The 19,588-nt window shown below is 42.3% G+C and overlaps 1 protein-coding gene across 4 annotated transcripts in view; it reads right to left on the reverse strand.

Annotated features, from left to right (window-relative positions):
* Nucleotides 1-19,588, reverse strand: part of VAV3 (vav guanine nucleotide exchange factor 3) — a 360,450-nt gene that overhangs the window by 2,345 nt on the left and 338,517 nt on the right. For 2 of the 4 annotated variants that reach the window (XM_038744664.1, XM_038744663.1), the window contains exons 25-27: nucleotides 9,439-9,568; nucleotides 2,715-2,798; nucleotides 637-788 (exon numbers count right to left, since the gene is read on the reverse strand). In XM_038744664.1, the coding sequence (XP_038600592.1) occupies nucleotides 637-788; nucleotides 2,715-2,798; nucleotides 9,439-9,568 (366 nt within the window). The remainder of the gene's footprint in view (nucleotides 1-636; nucleotides 789-2,714; nucleotides 2,799-9,438; nucleotides 9,569-19,588) is intronic. The other 2 variants (XM_038744665.1, XM_038744666.1) reach the window with 2 other exon arrangements.

Below are 19,588 nucleotides of genomic sequence, written 5' to 3' on the forward strand. Positions count from 1 at the left end.
CCCAGCATTCAGTAGGATGGATAATGGGTGGAGGTGAGACTCCAAACTCATATAGAGAAGCAACATGGCCCAGTGGAAAGAGCACGGCACTGGGAATCAAAGGACCTGGGTTCTAATACTGGCTTTTCCACCTGTCTGCTGTGTGACCTTGGGCAAGTCACTTCACTACTCTGTGCCTCAGTTACCTCATCTGTAAAATGGGGATGAAGACAATGAGCCTTTATGTGGGTCAAGGACTGTGTCCAACCTGAATAGCTTGTAATAATAATGGTGGTATTTGTTAAGCGCTTACTATGTGTCAGCACTGTTCTAAGCACTGGGGTCGATACAAGGTAATCAGGTTGTCCCACATGGGGGTCACAGTCTTAATCCCCATTTTACAGATGAGGTAACTGAGGTACAGAGAAGTTAAGTGACTTACCCAGAGTCACACAGCAGACAAGTGGCAGAGGCGGGACTAGAACCCACGACCTCTGACTCCCAAGCTTATGCTCTTTCCAGAGCCACACTGCTTCTCTATCTACCTCAGCACTTAGTTCAGTGCCTGGCAATTAGTAGGTGCTTGACAAATACCATACAAAAGAAAATCAACATGAGTAGCGCATAAAGGGAGGTGAGAGGAAGAGTGTAACTTACTCTTCCATTTACTTCTCCTCGCCACCAGCCATTGGCACTCATCTTCGTGTAAATCTTCACTATGTCTCCTTTCAGCAAGGAAAGTTCTCTCATGTCTCTTGCACAGAAATCATACCGCGCTATGGCTATGCCCAGAATTTTGGGGCTTAACACTGAAACGAACAAGGGAAACAAGAGTTACCACCCAACTATGCACCTGACTATCCATACTAATATAATGCACAGTAATGATCGATTGAAAAATGATTACCTTCCAGTTTAAACCACCAATAATGGCACAAACTGGAAAGCAGTGCCCACTTTTTAAGCAGATACGTGCCTGGCTAAGTCTCAGATTTCAGCCATAAAAGCTCTTTTGGAGTTTTCAGAGTCAAGAAAGACCATTGTGTTAGTGTTACACTTAAGCAAGTAAACCTTCCAGTTATATGCCAAATGTTTTAGATAACTAATTTGTACATGAGGAGCCTGAGATTTGAAATCATTGTAGCATTAAGTTTTTATAGGTTATTATAAAAAAAAAATTAGAATCACATTAAGCATTACAATTTCAGGATAAAACCTGAAGTCAAATCTTATCTAGTTAAAGCAGCTGAGTTATCCCTATCATCTGACAATGGCTCAACAGGAAATTATCCCCACTGGGGACAGTAAAACTGCCTGTAGCCCCTTCTCCAGTTAAATCTCCCTTTATAGTTACACTCCAGTCACACTGGGATTGATCATTACATAATCTTAGTGCCATCACAAACAGATCATAAAAGAGTGGAACAAATTCCCCAAGAGATACCCACAGTACACCTAAACTTCTTTCCCTCCAACAGAATTACCCTTGCACTACAGCCTCTTTGGATGACAAAGAAATCAGATATCATTCAGAACAGTCTATCCTAGGCAAAACCTGCAATTCAGGGACTGAAAGAAAAATTTTATCTTGACTGTTCCAGTTCATAAAAAGGAATTTACTTCCAACCTGTGTGCTTTTGCCAGTCCACAGTGTTTCATAATGTGTTTACAATACCTTCCCTGCCTGTTGCTTTCTGATATTATAGAGTATGTTCAATTACACTTCAAGAGTTTCTGAGAATGACACACCTGAGGTGCGTAGCACTTTATATAACCTAAACAGTACATAAAAGAACTTATAAAAAGGCAAAGTGACAAATGGAAAAATGGCTTTTCCCATAGGTTATCATTGTAAGAGTTTCTGTTGTTATATTGCTAGAGTCAATAACAATTATAAACTGTAACACTGAAAAGGATTGGCCCACAATCTAATTTAGGATAAAATCTGGACCAAGTCTATCTTGCTCTAGAAATGTCTCTAAATTTCTGGCTGCAAACATAAGGATTAATTTCATAAATAGGCCAAACAAAAAGGAGACTATTTTATGCATTATACCATTAATAAATGGCCTTAATGATACTAGCGAGGTATATATTGAGCACCCACTGGGTGCAATGCACTCTACCAAGCAGTACATGTGATTCAAAACAGAACCTGTCCTACATTACTGGAACCTTGATCTTGTGGTTTGGTCGTTGGGGAGAAAAAAAATAGTATTACCTACTTACCACCCACTGAGGGTTGTTGGGGGTAAGGGTGTTACATAAGTAGTAATTTCACAAGTCCTGCCCAAATGGATGGGAGCAACCACTCTCTGCGGTAGTCAGAAAAAGTCAAGGGCACAGCTCCAGGTTGCTGGACCAAAAGATAGATGACAAGCAGCCCTCACCCTTTCTACGAGAGCCTGTGACTAATGTAACTTTCACAGAGCAAGAGAAAAGAGGTTATGACACCTATTTCCTGCCTAATAAGAGCTATTGCCTATCCATATTGCCCCTTCCCCAAGCTCAACCCAAAGCCACAGAAGAGCCCCCCTGAAACCATTTCAAACATTAGATAAGCCTAAAGTCCTGCAAAGGATTGACTTTGAGTTTGAAGAGAATACGTTTCTGGCTGTAACACACTATCTGACAAAGATGCATTGGCCTGAATTGCCCATAACACATAGGTACAAACATTGAATTTGCAAACCAGAAGCAAGTTGAGCAGAAATATTAAAGCAGTAAAGCAGTACCTGACCAGAAAGGAGTGAAGGAGGGGGGAACAAAGCTGCAGTCTGGAGGAGTTACAAAAGAAAAGCCACAGAACAAAGAGGGGGCTTAGAGAGAGAGAGAGAGAGAAAGAGAGAAGCAAAAGAACATTTAGGAATTGGTAACAAAAACACTACTGTTGCATTATCTTAATCACAAGGAAATCAAACCTCTCATTTCAGGGAGTCGGGAAAGAAGGTGGCTAGAATATAGAACTGTGATCTCACATTTTCTCTTGCCTGCCCCAGATTAAAATTTAGGATCTCTAAATAAACCAGAGAGCCAAATATTTAAGCTTCAGCCCAAAATAATCCAGGGATTCAATACTGCTGGTTGTCAGAAGGAAAACACAGTACTTTGCTTCCATTTGGCTTTATTCTGTTCCATTCCTCTTGCCTGAGGGTCGAATCTCCATAACCATCAGTGGGGCTCATGTCCTTAATTACTTGGACCACTAGTAATTAACCAAATCCACAGTCAGTGTTGTGCTCCTAGAGTTGCACAGAATAATCCCAACCACCATGAGGATGCGGAGATTAAGGGAGTTACTATGTGTGGTGCCAATGGGATGAGTGGTTCACATTAAAAACACATGCAAGTCACTCATGCACCTACTGTGGCCTCCAAAGCACATGCTTAGGAAATATCCAGCCTGCAACTCCTACAAAGGTCAGGCAACAAGGTGGGTAAAGTTAAGTTATGAATAAATTTTCATCTACATTTAATCTTACCAGTTCTGATGAAATATACGATGTGTCTCAAACCATCTGGTCACATATGCCACTTACGCATGCAAAGTTTCCCCAACATTGTAACCCGTTGTATAACGAGGAACAGAAAATAGGTATCAGCAAGATACTATCAACCTATGGTCTCAGGACCCCCGCAGACCCTGCCTTGGGAGAGGTCGGGCACAGACATCGCAATCAAATTATCCATCATAGTCACTGAGGCTTAGAATGGGCCAAATGCTGGGGAAGATATCAGAAGAGAATTTCAGATTGGATCCTTGGTCCAAAAGGGGTTCTCACACTAAGGTGGGATGGGGGAGGAGGGAAGAATAGAGACAGTGAGAAAGAAAGGCTAAGAGAGGGGACAAAACTCCAAACAGCAGCAGTAACAACAACCGCTCAGCTCCACCATCCCCAATTCTAGTTTCATACCAGGGGTTGGGGGGGGGGGGAGACAGTGAGTTTTGGCAGTAGCAATCCCCAGCCCACCCCCAACCTGCCTCCCCAAGTCCAGGAGCTCTAGTGGAGAGGCAGCTTTGAGCCGTGTCACTGGGCTACTGAACCCCAACCCTCTCCCCTGGAGAGGAGCATGTGGGGCAAGGCGAATGTTGGAGACTCCAGTCCTCAAGCCATCCCCCGCTGACCCCAGAGCTTGGATGGTGGGGTAGTTCTGTCTGCATGAGGACAGGCCTCTGCAGAAATCCTGGGCCTGGAACCATGATCTATGGGGATGTCCAGCTCCCAAGGGCAGGAAACTGAAAAGGGAGTAAACCAACGACTTCAGCTGCTCTTTACCAAACAGGTCTCGCCACCCGGGTGAAGAACAGAGAGTTGAGCACAGAGACGTGGGAAGAAACCCTCTTTCTACTGCATCAGGAAAATGCTCTGGTGCTGTTTTTGCTACTTCTGGGTTTCCTGAGGTAACTCCTCTGGCTGCATTTGTGGATTCTTGGCAGCTTCTGAAGTCTGATGCTTCTTTCCCTGGTATCTCCACACACCACAGCCCAGAGATGTCCATGGTGGATTCTAAAATATCACTTGGAGGGTTCCCCAGAGTCTCAGGCAATTTACTATTTACTAATTAATTTCTAGGTGCTTTTATCTGATTTACTTTACAAGTTGGTTGGCACAGATGTTGCTTTATGCTTTATCAGACTTTTAACAATGCACTTTTTAAAGTCACTCAGGTGTACTATATTTTAACCACCTATCAATGAGCAGAATGGTAAGCACATTTTAATTACAAGCAGCATAGCCAATTGGAAAGAGCAGGAACCTGGGTGTCAGAGGACCGGGCTTCTAATCCTCGCTCTGCCACGTGTCTGCTCTGTGAGCTTGAGCAAGTCACTCAATTTCTCTGTGCCTCAGTTTCTTCATATGTAAAATGGGCATTCAGTACCTGTTCTCCCTCCTACTTATACTGTGAACCTCATTTGGGACAGGGAGTGTATCTGACCTAACCAAACTTGTATTTTCCCCAGCACTTAAAATCATGCTTGATACATAGTAAGCAATTAACAAGTGCCATAAAAATAAGCAAAAAAATGAAATACTGCATCTATTCCCACCCCCAGAAAAACAGAGGATGAGTTCTGTATTTAGTGACTAAACAGTATTGACTGAAAACCTGACCCCCTGGATTGCCAGCAATTTATGTCACTATATATTCCCATATTACTTCAGGTGGTTATTTTATGAGCCACCCTACAGTTGCCTTCAGAGTGTCAATGCTTTCTTTTATTATTATAATAGTAATAATGGCATTTATTAAGCGCTTACTATGTGCCAAGCACCGTTCTAAGCGCTGGGGAGGTTACAAGGTGATCAGGTTGTCCCACGGGGGGCTCACAGTCTTCATCCCCATTTTCCAGATGAGGGAACTGAGGCCCAGAGAATAATAATAATAATAATGATGATGGCATTTATTAAGTGCTATGTGCAAAGCACTGTTCTAAGCACTGGGGAGGTTACAAGATGATCAAGTTGTCCCATGGGGGGCTCACAGTCTTCATCCCCATTTGACAGATGAGGTAACTGAGGCCCAGAGAAGTGAAGTGACTTGCTCAAAGTCACACAGCTGACAAGTGGCAGAGCCGGGATTTGAACCCATGACCTCTGACTCCAAAGCCTGTGCCCTTTCCACTGAGCCACGCTGCTTCACCCTTGAAACACGGAGAGAAGTTAAGTGACTTGCCCAAAGTCACACAGCTGACAATTGGCTTAGCCAGGACTTGAACTCATGACCTCTGACTCCAAAGCCCGTGCTCTTTCCACTGAGCCACACTGCTTTTTTTATCTTTGGGAATGCTTTATCCCCAGGATAACAATAACAACTTTAGTATTTGGTAAGCCCTTATCTACTCCCCATTTTTTTACAGGTGAGGAAACAGCATAGAGAAGTGAAGTGACTTGCCCAAAGTCACACAGTAAGCAAGTGGTGGAGCTGTGATTAGGACCCAGCTCCCCTGACTTCCAGTCCCGTATTTGTTCAATTAGGCCATGCTAATAGCATGATTACTAATGATAGTTATTTATACTAGGAAGTTAGCACAACATGTGATACCTCAATACAGATATTTTTGTTGTTGTTGAATATACAGCTACCCTGATGCAGGCTGATACATTATCTCAGTTTTCTTGTAATGCCTGACTGGTTCAGGAAAGCAATTTACAATCATTTATTTTCATGTCATCTTATGCCTCAAGATTACAGATGAAGGGACTGGGGTGCAGAGAAGTGAAGTGGCTTGCCCAGGGTCACACAGCAGACCAGACAAGTGGCAGAGCCGGGATTAGAACCCACGTCCGGGTTCTTGCCACTAAGTCACACCACTTCTCTGACTAAAGGCCTTCCCTGACTAAACCCTCCTTTCTGCTTCTCCCTTGGATTTGCCCTCTTTAGTCACCCCTCCCTCAGTTCCACAGCATTTATGTATGCAGGAGAGCCCGTTGTTGGGTAGGGACCATCTCTATATGTTGCCAACTTGTACTTCCCAAGTGCTTAGTACAGTGCTCTGCACACAGTAAGCGCTCAATAAATACGATTGAATGAATGAATGCATTCATTGGTGTAGAACAGCTCTTGAACGTCTGTTGATATAGTCTGTGTTGTGCTCAGTTGGAGTTGGAGTTGAATTGCTGAGTTGGAATTGTTTCCTAGCAAAAGCACATTAAAAATCTATATCCAGGCCTCTTGTTGCATCTTGTGGCTCAGTGGAAAGAGCACGGGCTTGGGAGTCAGAGGTCATGGGTTCAAATCCTGGCTCCGCTGCTTGTCAGCTGTGTGACTTTGGGCAAACTGCTTAACTTCTCTGTGCCTCCAGTTACCTCATCTGTAAACTGGGCATTAAGACTGTGAGCCCCATGTGGGACAACCTGATCACCCTGTATCCTCCCCAGTGCTTAGAACAGTGCTTGGCACATAGTAAGCGCTTAACAAATGCCATCATTATTATTATTATCTTCTAGAATGGTTTTGTAAACTACATCGAATAAGACGCGGCCTGCTTCACATTCTTGCCTTATCCCACTGGAAGTGGGGAATGGATTGGGCATGGCAGGCCAAGTCTGGACCCAACCAACCATGCCATCAGGAAGCAGTCTCAGAATCTTAATGAACTTCTCATGGTAGCCAAATTTACTGAGCAATTTCTGCAGCCTTGATTTATTGATGCTGTCCAAAGCTTTCAAAACCTCAGTGAAAGCAGTCCAGATATCTTGATGCTGCTCACTGCACTTTTTCTGTGTCTGATGCATTACACATATCATAGCCAGTGTGTCACGCTGTGACCTGAAGCCAGAATGTGATTATGGGAGTGTTCCATTGGTGATCTTCTTCAGTAGCTAGGAGAACTCTGATTTGAATCTTGCCACCAATGGAGAACATGTCTTGATAATTTCTGCCATCTGACCATTTAATCTTTCGCATAAAATGGCAGTGATTGTGTCATTTTTGAGGAAGTGGTTCCATAAGTGTATTAAGTATATAATAATGATGGCATATGTTAAGCACTATGTGCCAAGCACTGTTCTAAGCGCTGGGGGGATACAAGATCATCAGGTTGTCCCACATGGAGCTCACAGTCTTCATCTCCATTTTACAGATGAGGGAATGAGGGAACTGCGGCACAGAGAAGCTAAGTGGATTGCCCAAGGTTACACAGCAGATAGGTGGTGGAGCCAGGATTAGAACCCACGACCTCTGACTCCCAAGCCCGGGCTCTTTCCACTCAGCCACGCTGCTTCTCTGTCTCCTCTATACTCGCAGAGCTCAAGAGGTTTCTCAGCAGGTGTTTTGCCACTTTTCATTGTTTGTCTCGGTGACTTCCTCAACAATTGGGACAGGTGCTAGCTGTGTCTGTGTTTTGGCAGGTTCTGTATGTCTTGGAGGGCCTTATCTTCAGTAGTGGAAGATTTGTTGGGGAAAATATGGTGGCGTAGAGTATGAAAATTGCAATGTACATACAGGCTACAGTTCACTGTGAGTATAAAATAATTGAGGTCATAATCAGGAATAGGAAAATTAATTGGGGAATGTTTCCTGAAGGAGATGAGATTTCAGGATAGTTTGGAAGGTGGGGAGAGCTATGATCTGGTTGGATTTGAATGGAGATGGACTCTCAAGAAAGGAAAATGATTTCTTGATCAATTAAAAAATGTTCTGGTCAAAAATGTGTGCAAAATTTGTCCCCGAGCTTATTTCACAAAAAACAAACAGCTTTTCTCCCTCTTAGTCAGGATGTGAGTCCCAGGTGGGACAGAAACTGTATCCAGCCTGAATAGCTTGTCTCTACCTCAGCACTCAGAACAGTGCTTGACACATAATAAGTGCTTAACAAATGCCATAATGCCAAATGCCATATCAATCATTATTTCTGTTGAGCATTAACCTACCCTTCTTAATTTGGATCAAAGGCCTTTGAAATTACATCTCTTCCAGAAGGCCTTCCCTGAATAATTTCTTACCCACCAGCCTCACATTACATTCATCAACTCCCCCTAACTACAACTTCAGCATTTTTGCACCAATCTGTGTATTCATCCACCAAGCATGGCACTTCTGCACATATCAAATTTCGGACCTGGCTATTTAAGCACCAACTCATAAATGCATCCACTTCTTTCCACAGTCTAGTGTCCCGCCGGAAGAGATTTCTGAAGGGCATGGATTGTATCTTTTAACTTTTATACATTCACAAGCAAGTGGTTAATATAGTCCTATTCATTCATTCATTCATTCTTTCCATCATATTTATTGAGCACTTACTGTGTGTACTAAGCGCTTGGAATTCAGCAATAGAGACAATTCCTGCCCACACCGGGCTTACAGTCTAGAGGTGGGGAGACAGACATCAAAACAAGTAAACAGGCATCAATATAAATAAATAGAATTAAAGATATACACATATATACATACGTGCTGTGGGGCAGGGAGAGGGGGCTCAGTAGGTACTCAATAAATATGATTGATTGATTGAAGGAAACTGTTCACAACATCCAGAAACATGACTGGAAAATTCTTCTCTTTTTTGACATGTGCAGTGTTATCAGTGTCCTCTGAGGCCAGGCTCATTCACTATTGCACTGAGAGGGAGACCAGAACTACTTGGTTCAAAGACTGCCTCGAGATTAGCATTATAGCCACAAACCCTCATTAATGTATATGTAAATTGTAAACAGTTCGGTCAATTCAAAAGCTTGTGAAAGGTAGGTAGGCTGAAAATTAGCACAAGACTCACATTTCTAATATATTTTTGAATGCAAATATGATTTTACATTTGTCAACAAATAAATCTAACTAGACAGGTTCATAAACACATTGCCAGATAAGATTTTGCTTAGCCACAGAAAAGTCTTTGTTCAATGTATTACCATATTAATGGGTTATACTTTAAATATGCAGAATACGGATGTAGGGTGTTCTTGTGCTTTTAATGCTTAGATGACAGCAAATCATATTGAAAACTATATTACTCACAGTTGCTGCCTGATCTATTAGTCCTCTGTCCAGTGGAATTTTCAGGTTCCTTGTATGGAAACTGAAGAGTAGTATCCAAAGTCCTGAATCCTTCTTTAAGAGAATGATGCTTATAGTACTCTACAAGCTCCTTTTGGAAAAGAAAATCAAACAGTTATTTTATATACATTCACTTAAATTCCATATACAACTACATATTTTCCAAAGATGAGTCACCTAGTAATAGGAATCCCTCCATATTTACAGTATACAGAAGGGTGAGGTGAATCCGTATCACCTAATCAGTGGGTTTATTGTGCGCAGAGCAGTGTACTTGGGTGTATGACATCTTTTCAGGGCAAACAGCAGCTCCCCAATCCACTTACAATTCTCCTGTGCTAATGGACAGAGCCTTTCCTTTTAGTTGGCAGGCATTTCATTCATTCAATCGTATTTATTGAGCGCTTACTGTGTGCAGAGCACTGTACTAAGCTCTGGCACATGATACCCCAGTGTCATTACAAGTAGTATAGCTCTTGCATATGAAAGATTTTCTTCCAAACACAGGAAAAATATAGAGAACAGATGCGTACAATCTCTAAAGCTATAACCTTTTTTTAGATTTTTATCTTAAATTACCAGAACAACAAACTCATCCCCAAGATGCATTTTTACTCAGTCAACTCTGGCTGGCTATAATGTTAAGAAGCAACATAGCATAATGGATAGAGCACGGGCCTGGGAATCATAAGGAGATCGGTTCTGCCACTTGTCTGCTGTGTGACCTTGAGCAAGTCACCCTCTAGACTATAAACTCGTTGTGGGAAGAGAATGTGTCTGCTTATTGTTCTATTGTACTCTCCCAAGTGCTTATCCCAGTGCTCTGCACACAGTAAGTGCTCAATAAATACGACTGAATGAATGAATAGATGAATGAACTTCTCTCGGCCTCAGTTATCGTATCTATAAACTGGGAATTGAGACTGTGAGCCCTACGTGGGACAGGGATTGTGTCTGACCTGATTTACTTGTATCCATCCCATTGCTCAGTACAGTGCCTGCCACAGAGTAAGTGCTTAACAAATACCACAATTATTATAATTATTAGTACGAACCTGAACTCTCTGAAAAGCTTCCTGATTTTTGAGAAGTGCTTGATTATCCCACAAAGTTTTACATCCTCTGGAGTTATCTGAGATCAAAGCTAGTGTTTACTTTTCTTTCATAAATGTCTTGATTTGCCTTATAAATTCCGAATCCTAAGTTCTCAAGCGAGAATGCTAAGGAATTTGTTCTGCTATAAACAGTATTTGGGTGAAATGAATTAATCTTGGGAGTCTAGCTCCTCATCCTTATTCTATAAAATTCAAAAAAGGTAAACAACCAAATGGAAAATCAAGACAAGGCTCTTCAGTTTATTTGGTCTCCTCTACTACTATTACAACAATTTTCTCTTTTAAACCAGTGTTCAATGAAAATTAATTTCCAGTAAATACCGACCCCACCCAATAATTCCATTCAGTAATGCTCAAACAATATTCAATTTATTTCCTTCGAAACAGAATTTACAATGAATTAGCCCAAGCACCTTCTCACTCGAATCTGGATCAGTTCAGATGTAATTAATTCATTTCTCTTTAACAATAAAATGTTAAATTAGTAATCTGAGATAGAGATGAAAATCTCTCCAGAAGGCAAGCCCTCTCTCAGGCTCAAACCATCAATGGTATTTATTGAGCATTTACTGTGTGTGGAACACTGTACTATCTACTTGGAAAAAAGTACAATACAATAGAATAGATAGATATCTATATCTAGATATATATAGATATCTAGATATATATAGATATCTAGATATATATAGATATCTATATATATCTAGATATCTATTTAGATAGAATAGATAGATATGACCCCTGCCCAACAGTCCAGAAAATCCCAGTGGAAATACTTTGTGAGTCCTCAGTAAGAAGCTGGGAGGACTCGGCGTGTAGGCTGTCCTATTTCTGCTCTATGTATCTTATTTCAGTATCTGTCTTTCCTTTAAAATGTAAGCTCTTTTTTAATTGTTTTTATGGTATTTGTTAAGTGCTTACTACACATCAAGCGCTGGAATAGATACAAGTTCATCAAGTCAAACACAATCCCCGTCCCACAGGGGGCTCACAATCTTAATTCCCATTTTGTGGATGAAGAAGCTGAGGCACAAAGAAGTTAGATGACTTGCCCGAGGTCACACGGCAGGCAAGTGGCAGAGACAGGATTAGAACCCAAGTCCTCTGGGTCCCAAGCCAATGGTTTATGACCTTCTGGGTAGGGATCGTACCTTCCAACTATTGTACTGCATTCTCCTAACTGCTCAGTCCAGTGTTCTGAACAAAGTAAGCACTCAATAGACACCATTGATTGATTGATGGTAGGGTGGAGCCTGAAGGAACTGGCTAAAGATGAAGAAATATCTACACTTGTTTTAGCACTCGTGACCTTGGGCCAACAGATAATAGGGCCCAAACAAAACAGCATGGCTCAGTGGAAAGAGCACGGGCTTTGGAGTCAGAGGTCATGGGTTCAAATCCCTGCTCCAACAATTGTCAGCTGTGTGACTTTGGGCAAGTCACTTAATTCCTCTGGGCCTCAGTTACCTCACCTGTAAAATGGAGATTAAGACTGTGAGCCCCCAGTGGGACAACCTGATCACCTTGTAACCTCCAAAGAGCTTAGAACAGTGCTTTGGACATAGTAAGCGCTTAATAAATGCATTCATTATTATTATTTTGGGGTTGCATTAATAGACTGTAAGCACAATGTGGGCAGGGAATAAGTCTGTTTATTTTTATACTGTATTCTCCCATGCTCTTAGTACAGTGCTCTGCAAACAGCAAGTGTTATATAAACACAAATTAATGAACAATAAATACGACTGAATGAATTCCACCGAGGCAACGATTCAAATTTCATTCAAAAGTGTTCAGTGGACGTCAAGCCACCCTATCTTCAAGGCAACAGGCAATGTGTATGGTTAGGAAATTGCATTTGGAATTGGACTCTGGAATGCCGCAACTAAAACAAAATTAACGCGTCATTAATGGGCAACGAACATCAGTTGCCGCCGGAACTACGGCACACATGTACGCGCTTGGTACTGTGCTCTGCACACAGTAAGCACTCAATAAATACGACTGAAATGTGATTGAATAAATGTACACACTTCTTATCAGCTACAAGACAAAAATAATAATAATAATGGCATTTATTAAGCACTTACAATATGCAAAGCACTCTTCTAAGCGCTGGGGAGGTTACAAGGTAATCAGGTTGTCCAATGGGGGGCTCACAGTTTTAATCCCCATTTTACAGATGAGGTAACTGAGGCACAGAGAAGTGAAGTGACTTGCCCAAAGTCACACAGCTGACAATTGGCGGAGCCGGGATTTGAACCCATGACCTCTGACTCCAAAGCCTTTGCTCTTTCCACTGAGCCATGCTGCTTCTCAATCCATACCTAACAACAATCCATACCTAACTTACATGACACCTGAGCTCATCTATCTCACTTCCAACCCCCTCGCCCACCTTCCACCTCTGGCCTGGAACTCCCTCCCCACTCCATATTCGGCAGACCATCACTCTCAATCAATCAATCAATCAATCATATTTATTGAGCGCTTACTATGTGCAGAGCACTGTACTAAGTGCTTGGGAAGTACAAACTGGCAACATATAGAGACAGTCCCTACCCAACATTGGGCTCACAGTCCCCACAGCAGCATGGCTTAGTGGAAAGAGGATGGGTTTGGGAGTCAGAGGATGTGAGCTCCTCTACTTGTCTGCTGTGTGATCTTGAGCAAGCCACTTCACTTCTCTGTGCCTCAGTTACTTCATCTGTAAAACGGGGATTAATACCGTGAGCCCCACATGGGACAAACTGATTATCTTGTATCTACCCCAGCAATTAGAACAGTGCGTGGCACACAGTAAATGCTTAACAAATACCATAATTATTATTATTATTCAAAGCCTTATTAAAAGCACTTCTCCTCCAAGAGGCCTTCCCCGGCTAAACCTCATTTCCTCTTCTCCCACTCCCTTCTGCACTACCCTTGCACTTGGATTCGTACCCTTTATTCATCTCACTCTGTCATCATCATCAATCGTATTTATTGAGCGCTTACTGTGTGCAGAGCACTGTACTAAGCGCTTGGGAAGTACAATTTGGCAACATATAGAGACAGTCCCTACCCAATAGTGGGCTCACAGTCTAAAAGGGCTCACAGTCTAAAATTTGATTTGTTTACAGTCCAACGGTACTTATGTGCACATCTGTAATTTATTTACTTATATTAATGTCTGTCTCCCCTTCTATTCATTCACTCATTCAGTCATATTTATTGAGCACTTACAGTGTGCACAGCACTGTACTAAGCGCTTGGGAAGTCCAAGTTGGCAACATATAGAGACGGTCCCTACCCAACAGTGGGCTCACAGTGTAGAAGGGGGAGACAGACAACAAAACAAAACATGTGGACAGGTGTCAAGTCGTCAGAACAAATAGAAATAAAGCTTCATGCACATCATTAACAAAATGAATAGAATAGTAAGTATGTACAAGTAAAATAAATAGACTAATAAATCTGTACAAACATATATACAGGTGCTGTGGGGAGGGGAAGGAGGTAGGGCAGAGGGGATGGGGAAGAGGAGAAGAGGAGACTAGACTTCTAGACTGTAGGCTCATTGAGGGCAGGGAATGTGCCTATTATATTGTTATAGTGTACTCTCCTGGGACTTAGTACAGTACCCTGCAATCAATCAATCAATCAATTGTATTTATTGAGCACTTACTGTGTGCAGAGCACTGTACTAAGCGCTTGAGAAGTACAAGTTGGCAACATATAGAGACAGTCCCTACCCAACAGTGGGTTCACAGTCTAAAAAGGGGAGACAGAGAACAAAACCAAACATACTAACAAAGTAAAATAAATAGAATAGATATGTACAAGTAAAATAGAGTAATAAATATGTACAAACCTGCACACACTAAGTACTCAATAAATACCAGAGTTTGATTGATCAGCATGTTCAAATACTCCTGTTCCCCTCCTCCTCCCTCCACCCACTCCTGAATCATCTTTCTAAAAGGTTGTTTGGATAGTTTCATTCCTATCCCTGTTGCTCCAAAATGTCACCTGAAGGAGAACAGCCTGATCAAGGAAAAGAAAATAGGAGAGTTGAGAGTGAGAGGTATATTTATACCGTTAGCTTGGAAATAATGGGTGAAAAGAGCAGATAAGGGAGATGGGGAAAGTTGGTGGAGAGCCTTGAAAGTGAATGTGAGGAGTTTTTGCAAGATGAAGAGGGTAGTTAGAAGCTATTGGAGGGTTTGGAGGAATGGGGCATGGCCTCAGAATAATGCCTCAGGTGTTCTGTGTGATAGTAAGAGTTGGCAGAAAGCCTTTTAGCTGATGATGAGGACGTTTTCCTTGCTGCAGAAGGAACCGAGAAGTAAATGAAGGTTTTTGAGTAGTAGACACCATCCCTGCCTTCAAGGAGCTTATATGGCAGATCCATCCCTGGGCTCGGTAGTCATTGCTGGATTGATGCAGAGAAGCAGTGTGGCTCAGTGGAAAGAGCCCGGGCTTTGGAGTCAGAGGTCATGGGTTCAAATCCCGGCTCTGCCAATTGTCAGCTGTGTGACTTTGCGCAAGTCACTTAACTTCTCTGTGCCTCAGTTCCCTCATCTGTAAAATGGGGATTAAGACTGTGAGCCCCTCGTGGGAAAACCTGATCACCTTGTATCCCCCCAGTGCTTAGAACAGTGCTTTGCACATAGTAAGCGCTTAACAAATACCATTATTATTCTCCCCCTTTTAGACTGTGAGCCCACTGTTGGGTAGGGACTGTCTCTATATGTTGCCAACTTGTACTTCCCAAGCGCTTAGTACAGTGCTCTGCACACAGTAACGCTTAATAAATACGATTGATGATGATGATGATGATGATTGATGCCAATCAACAACTGCTTTTATTCTTAGAAATAGGTGGGGTGGGTGGAGGGAGAGTCTCCATACTCGTTTTTCCTGTCCTGTTGCCTTCAGGTGGAGACTTGACCCTAGAGCAAGGCTCCCTAAGGGCAGAAAACATGTCTACTACCCTGTTATATTGTACTCCCCCAAGCGCTTAGTACAGTGCTCTGCACACAGTAAGCACTCAATAAATGCCATTGATTGAATGAAGGATCTTCTTCCCTGAGCTTCTCCGTCCTTCCCTCGAAGCTCATCTAAAGAGTGTAAGCTCCTTGTGGGAAGAGATTGTGTCTATCAACTCAGTATACTATAATTTCTTAAGTCGTAGTAGAGTGCTCTGCACACGGTAGGAACTCAATAAATACAACTGATTGATTGATCTGCAAGGCTAAGGGAAGTGGGGGGACATGGGAACTGGAACACACCTCTGGGGCAAGATTTTACCAGTGCTTTCCTACCAGCAATGGCTCTCAATCCCAGAAATCCAGAAGCCAAAGAAGAATTGGGAAAACTGAACTATTGTACTTCTTTTCTATAACTTTAAAAATACTGGTAATCATTTGCTTCCCATGCATCATCTTGCTTAAGCCAGGAAATATGGGAAGTTTGCTAAAAATGCTATGGGCCTGCAACATTTTTTGATCTTTTTCCCTCTGACTTGGACAGTGATCTCTACCTGGCACGAGGCTTATGTCCAACCTGATTATCTTGTATCTACCCCAGTGGTTTTTAGAGTTCTTGGCACACCGTAAGCACTTACAAAGAACTACTGATAAACTTTTTTTAAAAAAAAAATGAGGTTGCCAGGAAATCAGTGTTCTTATTTCCATTCTACAGATAGGAACACCAAGGATGAATCAGGATTAGACCTCTGAGCCCTGTGCCATGCTGCCTACCTAGAAATGGTAACAAATAGGAAGTGTTGGATTTCCCGCATGTGTACCAAGTACAGTGTCACTGTGGCCAAAACTCACTTTAGGCCCAAAAGCCAACTTAAAATATTTCTTATGGTTTCACACTTATGGATGTTTTCGCCATTCAAAATACTCCAAACTCCAGACGTCCCCTGCTTCCTACACCATAGAATCATGCAAATTGAAGGCCTTATGGCTCTCCATTAACTTATGGCAACTCTGCATGACTTGTTTTATAACATTAAGTCTTAGTAGTTAACTGTCTTGAGGCAAACCTTGACAACACAAAGCTAATAATGATTGGCCCCTTCTAGTGGAGCTCCTTTTCATCCTCTTGGCTTGTCTCCTCCGATGGAGTTCCTTTCTTTTACATTCAAAGCCTGCAATCCTGGTACTCATCTCGAGACCTGAGACTTTCTTTCAAGTCCTATATTAACCACAGCACAGTGCCGTCTCATTACCGTCCAAAGATGTATTATAGGTTCAGCTCAGGCTGATCCCTCTTGCCAAGAGGAGGGGACCCCTGAGTGGGCTTTTTCCCCATCCCAGCAGGCCTCCTGTCATTTTTTATTTGTGTATCTGCTTGTTCCTTCCTCGTGTTTTCAATTTGTGCAGGACTCCGCTGTTGCCTGGGGTTCTCAGCACAGGGTTCTGCTTCTTAGAGAACTTCAGTCACTTCTGTAGTTAAGAGTCTGTATATTCAGCACAGACTGTTTTTGCCATGGAAGATCCACTTCCTAGGTGTGATTCCCTGAATAAATTTTACTTATTTTCCTTTCATTGAGAGGCTCATTTTCTGTCAACCATATGTCTTTCCCTTTGAGAAAACGACCTGTTTAAAAAAAAAAATGTTTCCAGGCCAACTTGTTTCACCTAGCTCTTCCCATAACTCGTTTTAATTTAAAATTTTATCCTTAGCAAAGTGCTTTGAAATGGTTGCAGGAAGGGCACTGGAAAAATAGCATTAGATCGATCTGTCCAATGTATAATAATATTGAGCGAGTCTCCCTAATGATGCAGCTCAAAGCCTCACTTAGCCAGGTATTTATAAGTGCACCCTTACTTATGATAGCCAGCATACTAGTCAGATTCCTTATGATCATACCATCAAACACAACCATCTAGCGGCTAGCTAAGAATATAGGAAATGTCTGACTGGTTAGCATCGAAACATGTTGTGAAAATTCAGTTTAGACATATACGTGTCCTATGGGTTCAAAGGGGATACTACCTACAAACCTTGAGATTTTTTTTAATGTCACAATGTTCACAGCTTCACAACTGTTCAAACGTTGGGAACACTGTGATTGTTGATGAATTGCAGCACTGGCTGGAGCAGTGAGACTCAATCAATCATATTTATTGAGCACCTACTGTGTGCACAGTACTGAACTCAGTGTTTGGGATAGCACATTGTGATGGAGTTGGTAGATGTGATGCCCATAAAGAGCTTAAATCCAGAGGGGGGAAAAACATTGAAATCAATTTCAGACAGGGGAAATAGCAGAGTATATGGATATTTGCATATTTACAAACATCTGATGGCATTTTAGTGTTGTTTTTACTGGATTTGCTCAATTGGTTTTTCTCCAGTGTGTCTGATCTCCTCCCAACCTCTTTTAGCCTAGGATTCTCATCCGCGCAGGTCAGATATTATGTCTGATTTCATATCTTTATCTCTTGTCCACAGTAAGAATGAAGCCATATGAGAAAAGCCAATGGACTTTCTCAGACATATAGGTATGGCAATTTTAGGTCTAGCGCCCATACATATCCATTCCCAGGTTACAATACAGGACATGCAACTGGAACTATTGTTTGCTGATTTTCTCCAGCTTAAGTACGCAGGGCCCCAGAAATGAATATTATTATTATTATTATTATTATTATTCTATTATTAAGCACTTACTATATGCAAAGCACTGTTCTAAGCGCTGGGGAGGTTACAAGGTGATCAGGTTATCCCACGGGGGGCTCACAGTCTTAATCCATATTTTCCAGATGAAGTCACTGAGGCCCAGAGAAGTTAAGTGACTTGTCCAAAGTCACACAGCTGACAAGTGGCGGAGCCGGTATTTGAACCCATGACCTCTGACTCCAAAGCCCGGGCTCTTTCCACTGAGCTAAGCTGCTTCTCTAAATTAGATCTAATTATTACAGGTACAATTCCCTCTTCATGCCCACTTATCCTTGTCCCACACCCTTACTGCTTTCACCCATTTCTATGTGCATTCCTGTCCCTGAAACTCAGTTGTTCCCCAGTGTCCCTTCCCTATCACTCCTATATTTAAAAAACTACCTATATGGATGCCAGAAGCCTGCTGACAGCTAAGTATAACCAGTGCCCTCCCTTTCTCTTGTGTGCAGCCCTGCCTCTTTGAATCACCAAAGTATGAGACAAGGGACAGGGTAGGATGGGGGTAGAGGGAAGAGAGAGGAAATGGCACAATCCTTTGTCAAATGGCTACTGCTGACACCACCATGTATCCTTCTATTTTTGGCCTTGTTTCCTGAGTTTGACCAAGGCAGGGAGGTAGGACTATAAGCAGGAAAGAGATGGTGTGTTGGCTACACATGCAGTTGCAGCCAGCAGTACAATTAATTTAGAAAAACAATTTAATTTAGATAAGCAGCGTGACTCAGTGGAAAGATCCCGGGCTTTGGAGTCAGAGGTCATGGGTTCAAATCCTGGCTCCGCCAATTGTCAGCTGTGTGACTTTGGGCAAGTCACTTAACCTCTCTGGGCCTCAGTTACCTCACCTGTAAAATAGGGATTAAGACTGTGAGCCCCTCAAGGGGCAACCTGATCACCTTGTATCCCCACAGCGCTTAGAACTGTGCTTTGCACATAGTAAGCGTTTAAAAAATGCCATAATTATTAAAAAGAAAAAAATAATATCAGGAATGAAGCTGGTGAAATGTACTGCTTGGCCATTACCTCACAGTGGTCTTGGATGCTAGCCTGCAAGCTCAGTGTGGGCAGGGAACATGTCTATCAATTCTGTTATATTGTAATCGCCTGAGTGCTTAGTATAGTGCTCTTCATATTGATCCATTGCTTCTGGAATAGAACCTAACTGCATGTAGGAATACACTCCTTCCTCTCCATCCGAACAGCCACCTTACCGCTCCTGGCCATTCCCTTTGCTATTAAACACGAACCATCAGCTTTAAGGCACTCAATCAGCTCTCTCCCTCTTACTTATAACAGACTCTTCTCCCACTACACTCCAG

This window comes from Tachyglossus aculeatus, chromosome 4 (assembly GCF_015852505.1).
Source record: "Tachyglossus aculeatus isolate mTacAcu1 chromosome 4, mTacAcu1.pri, whole genome shotgun sequence".
Classification (NCBI taxonomy): domain Eukaryota; kingdom Metazoa; phylum Chordata; class Mammalia; order Monotremata; family Tachyglossidae; genus Tachyglossus; species Tachyglossus aculeatus.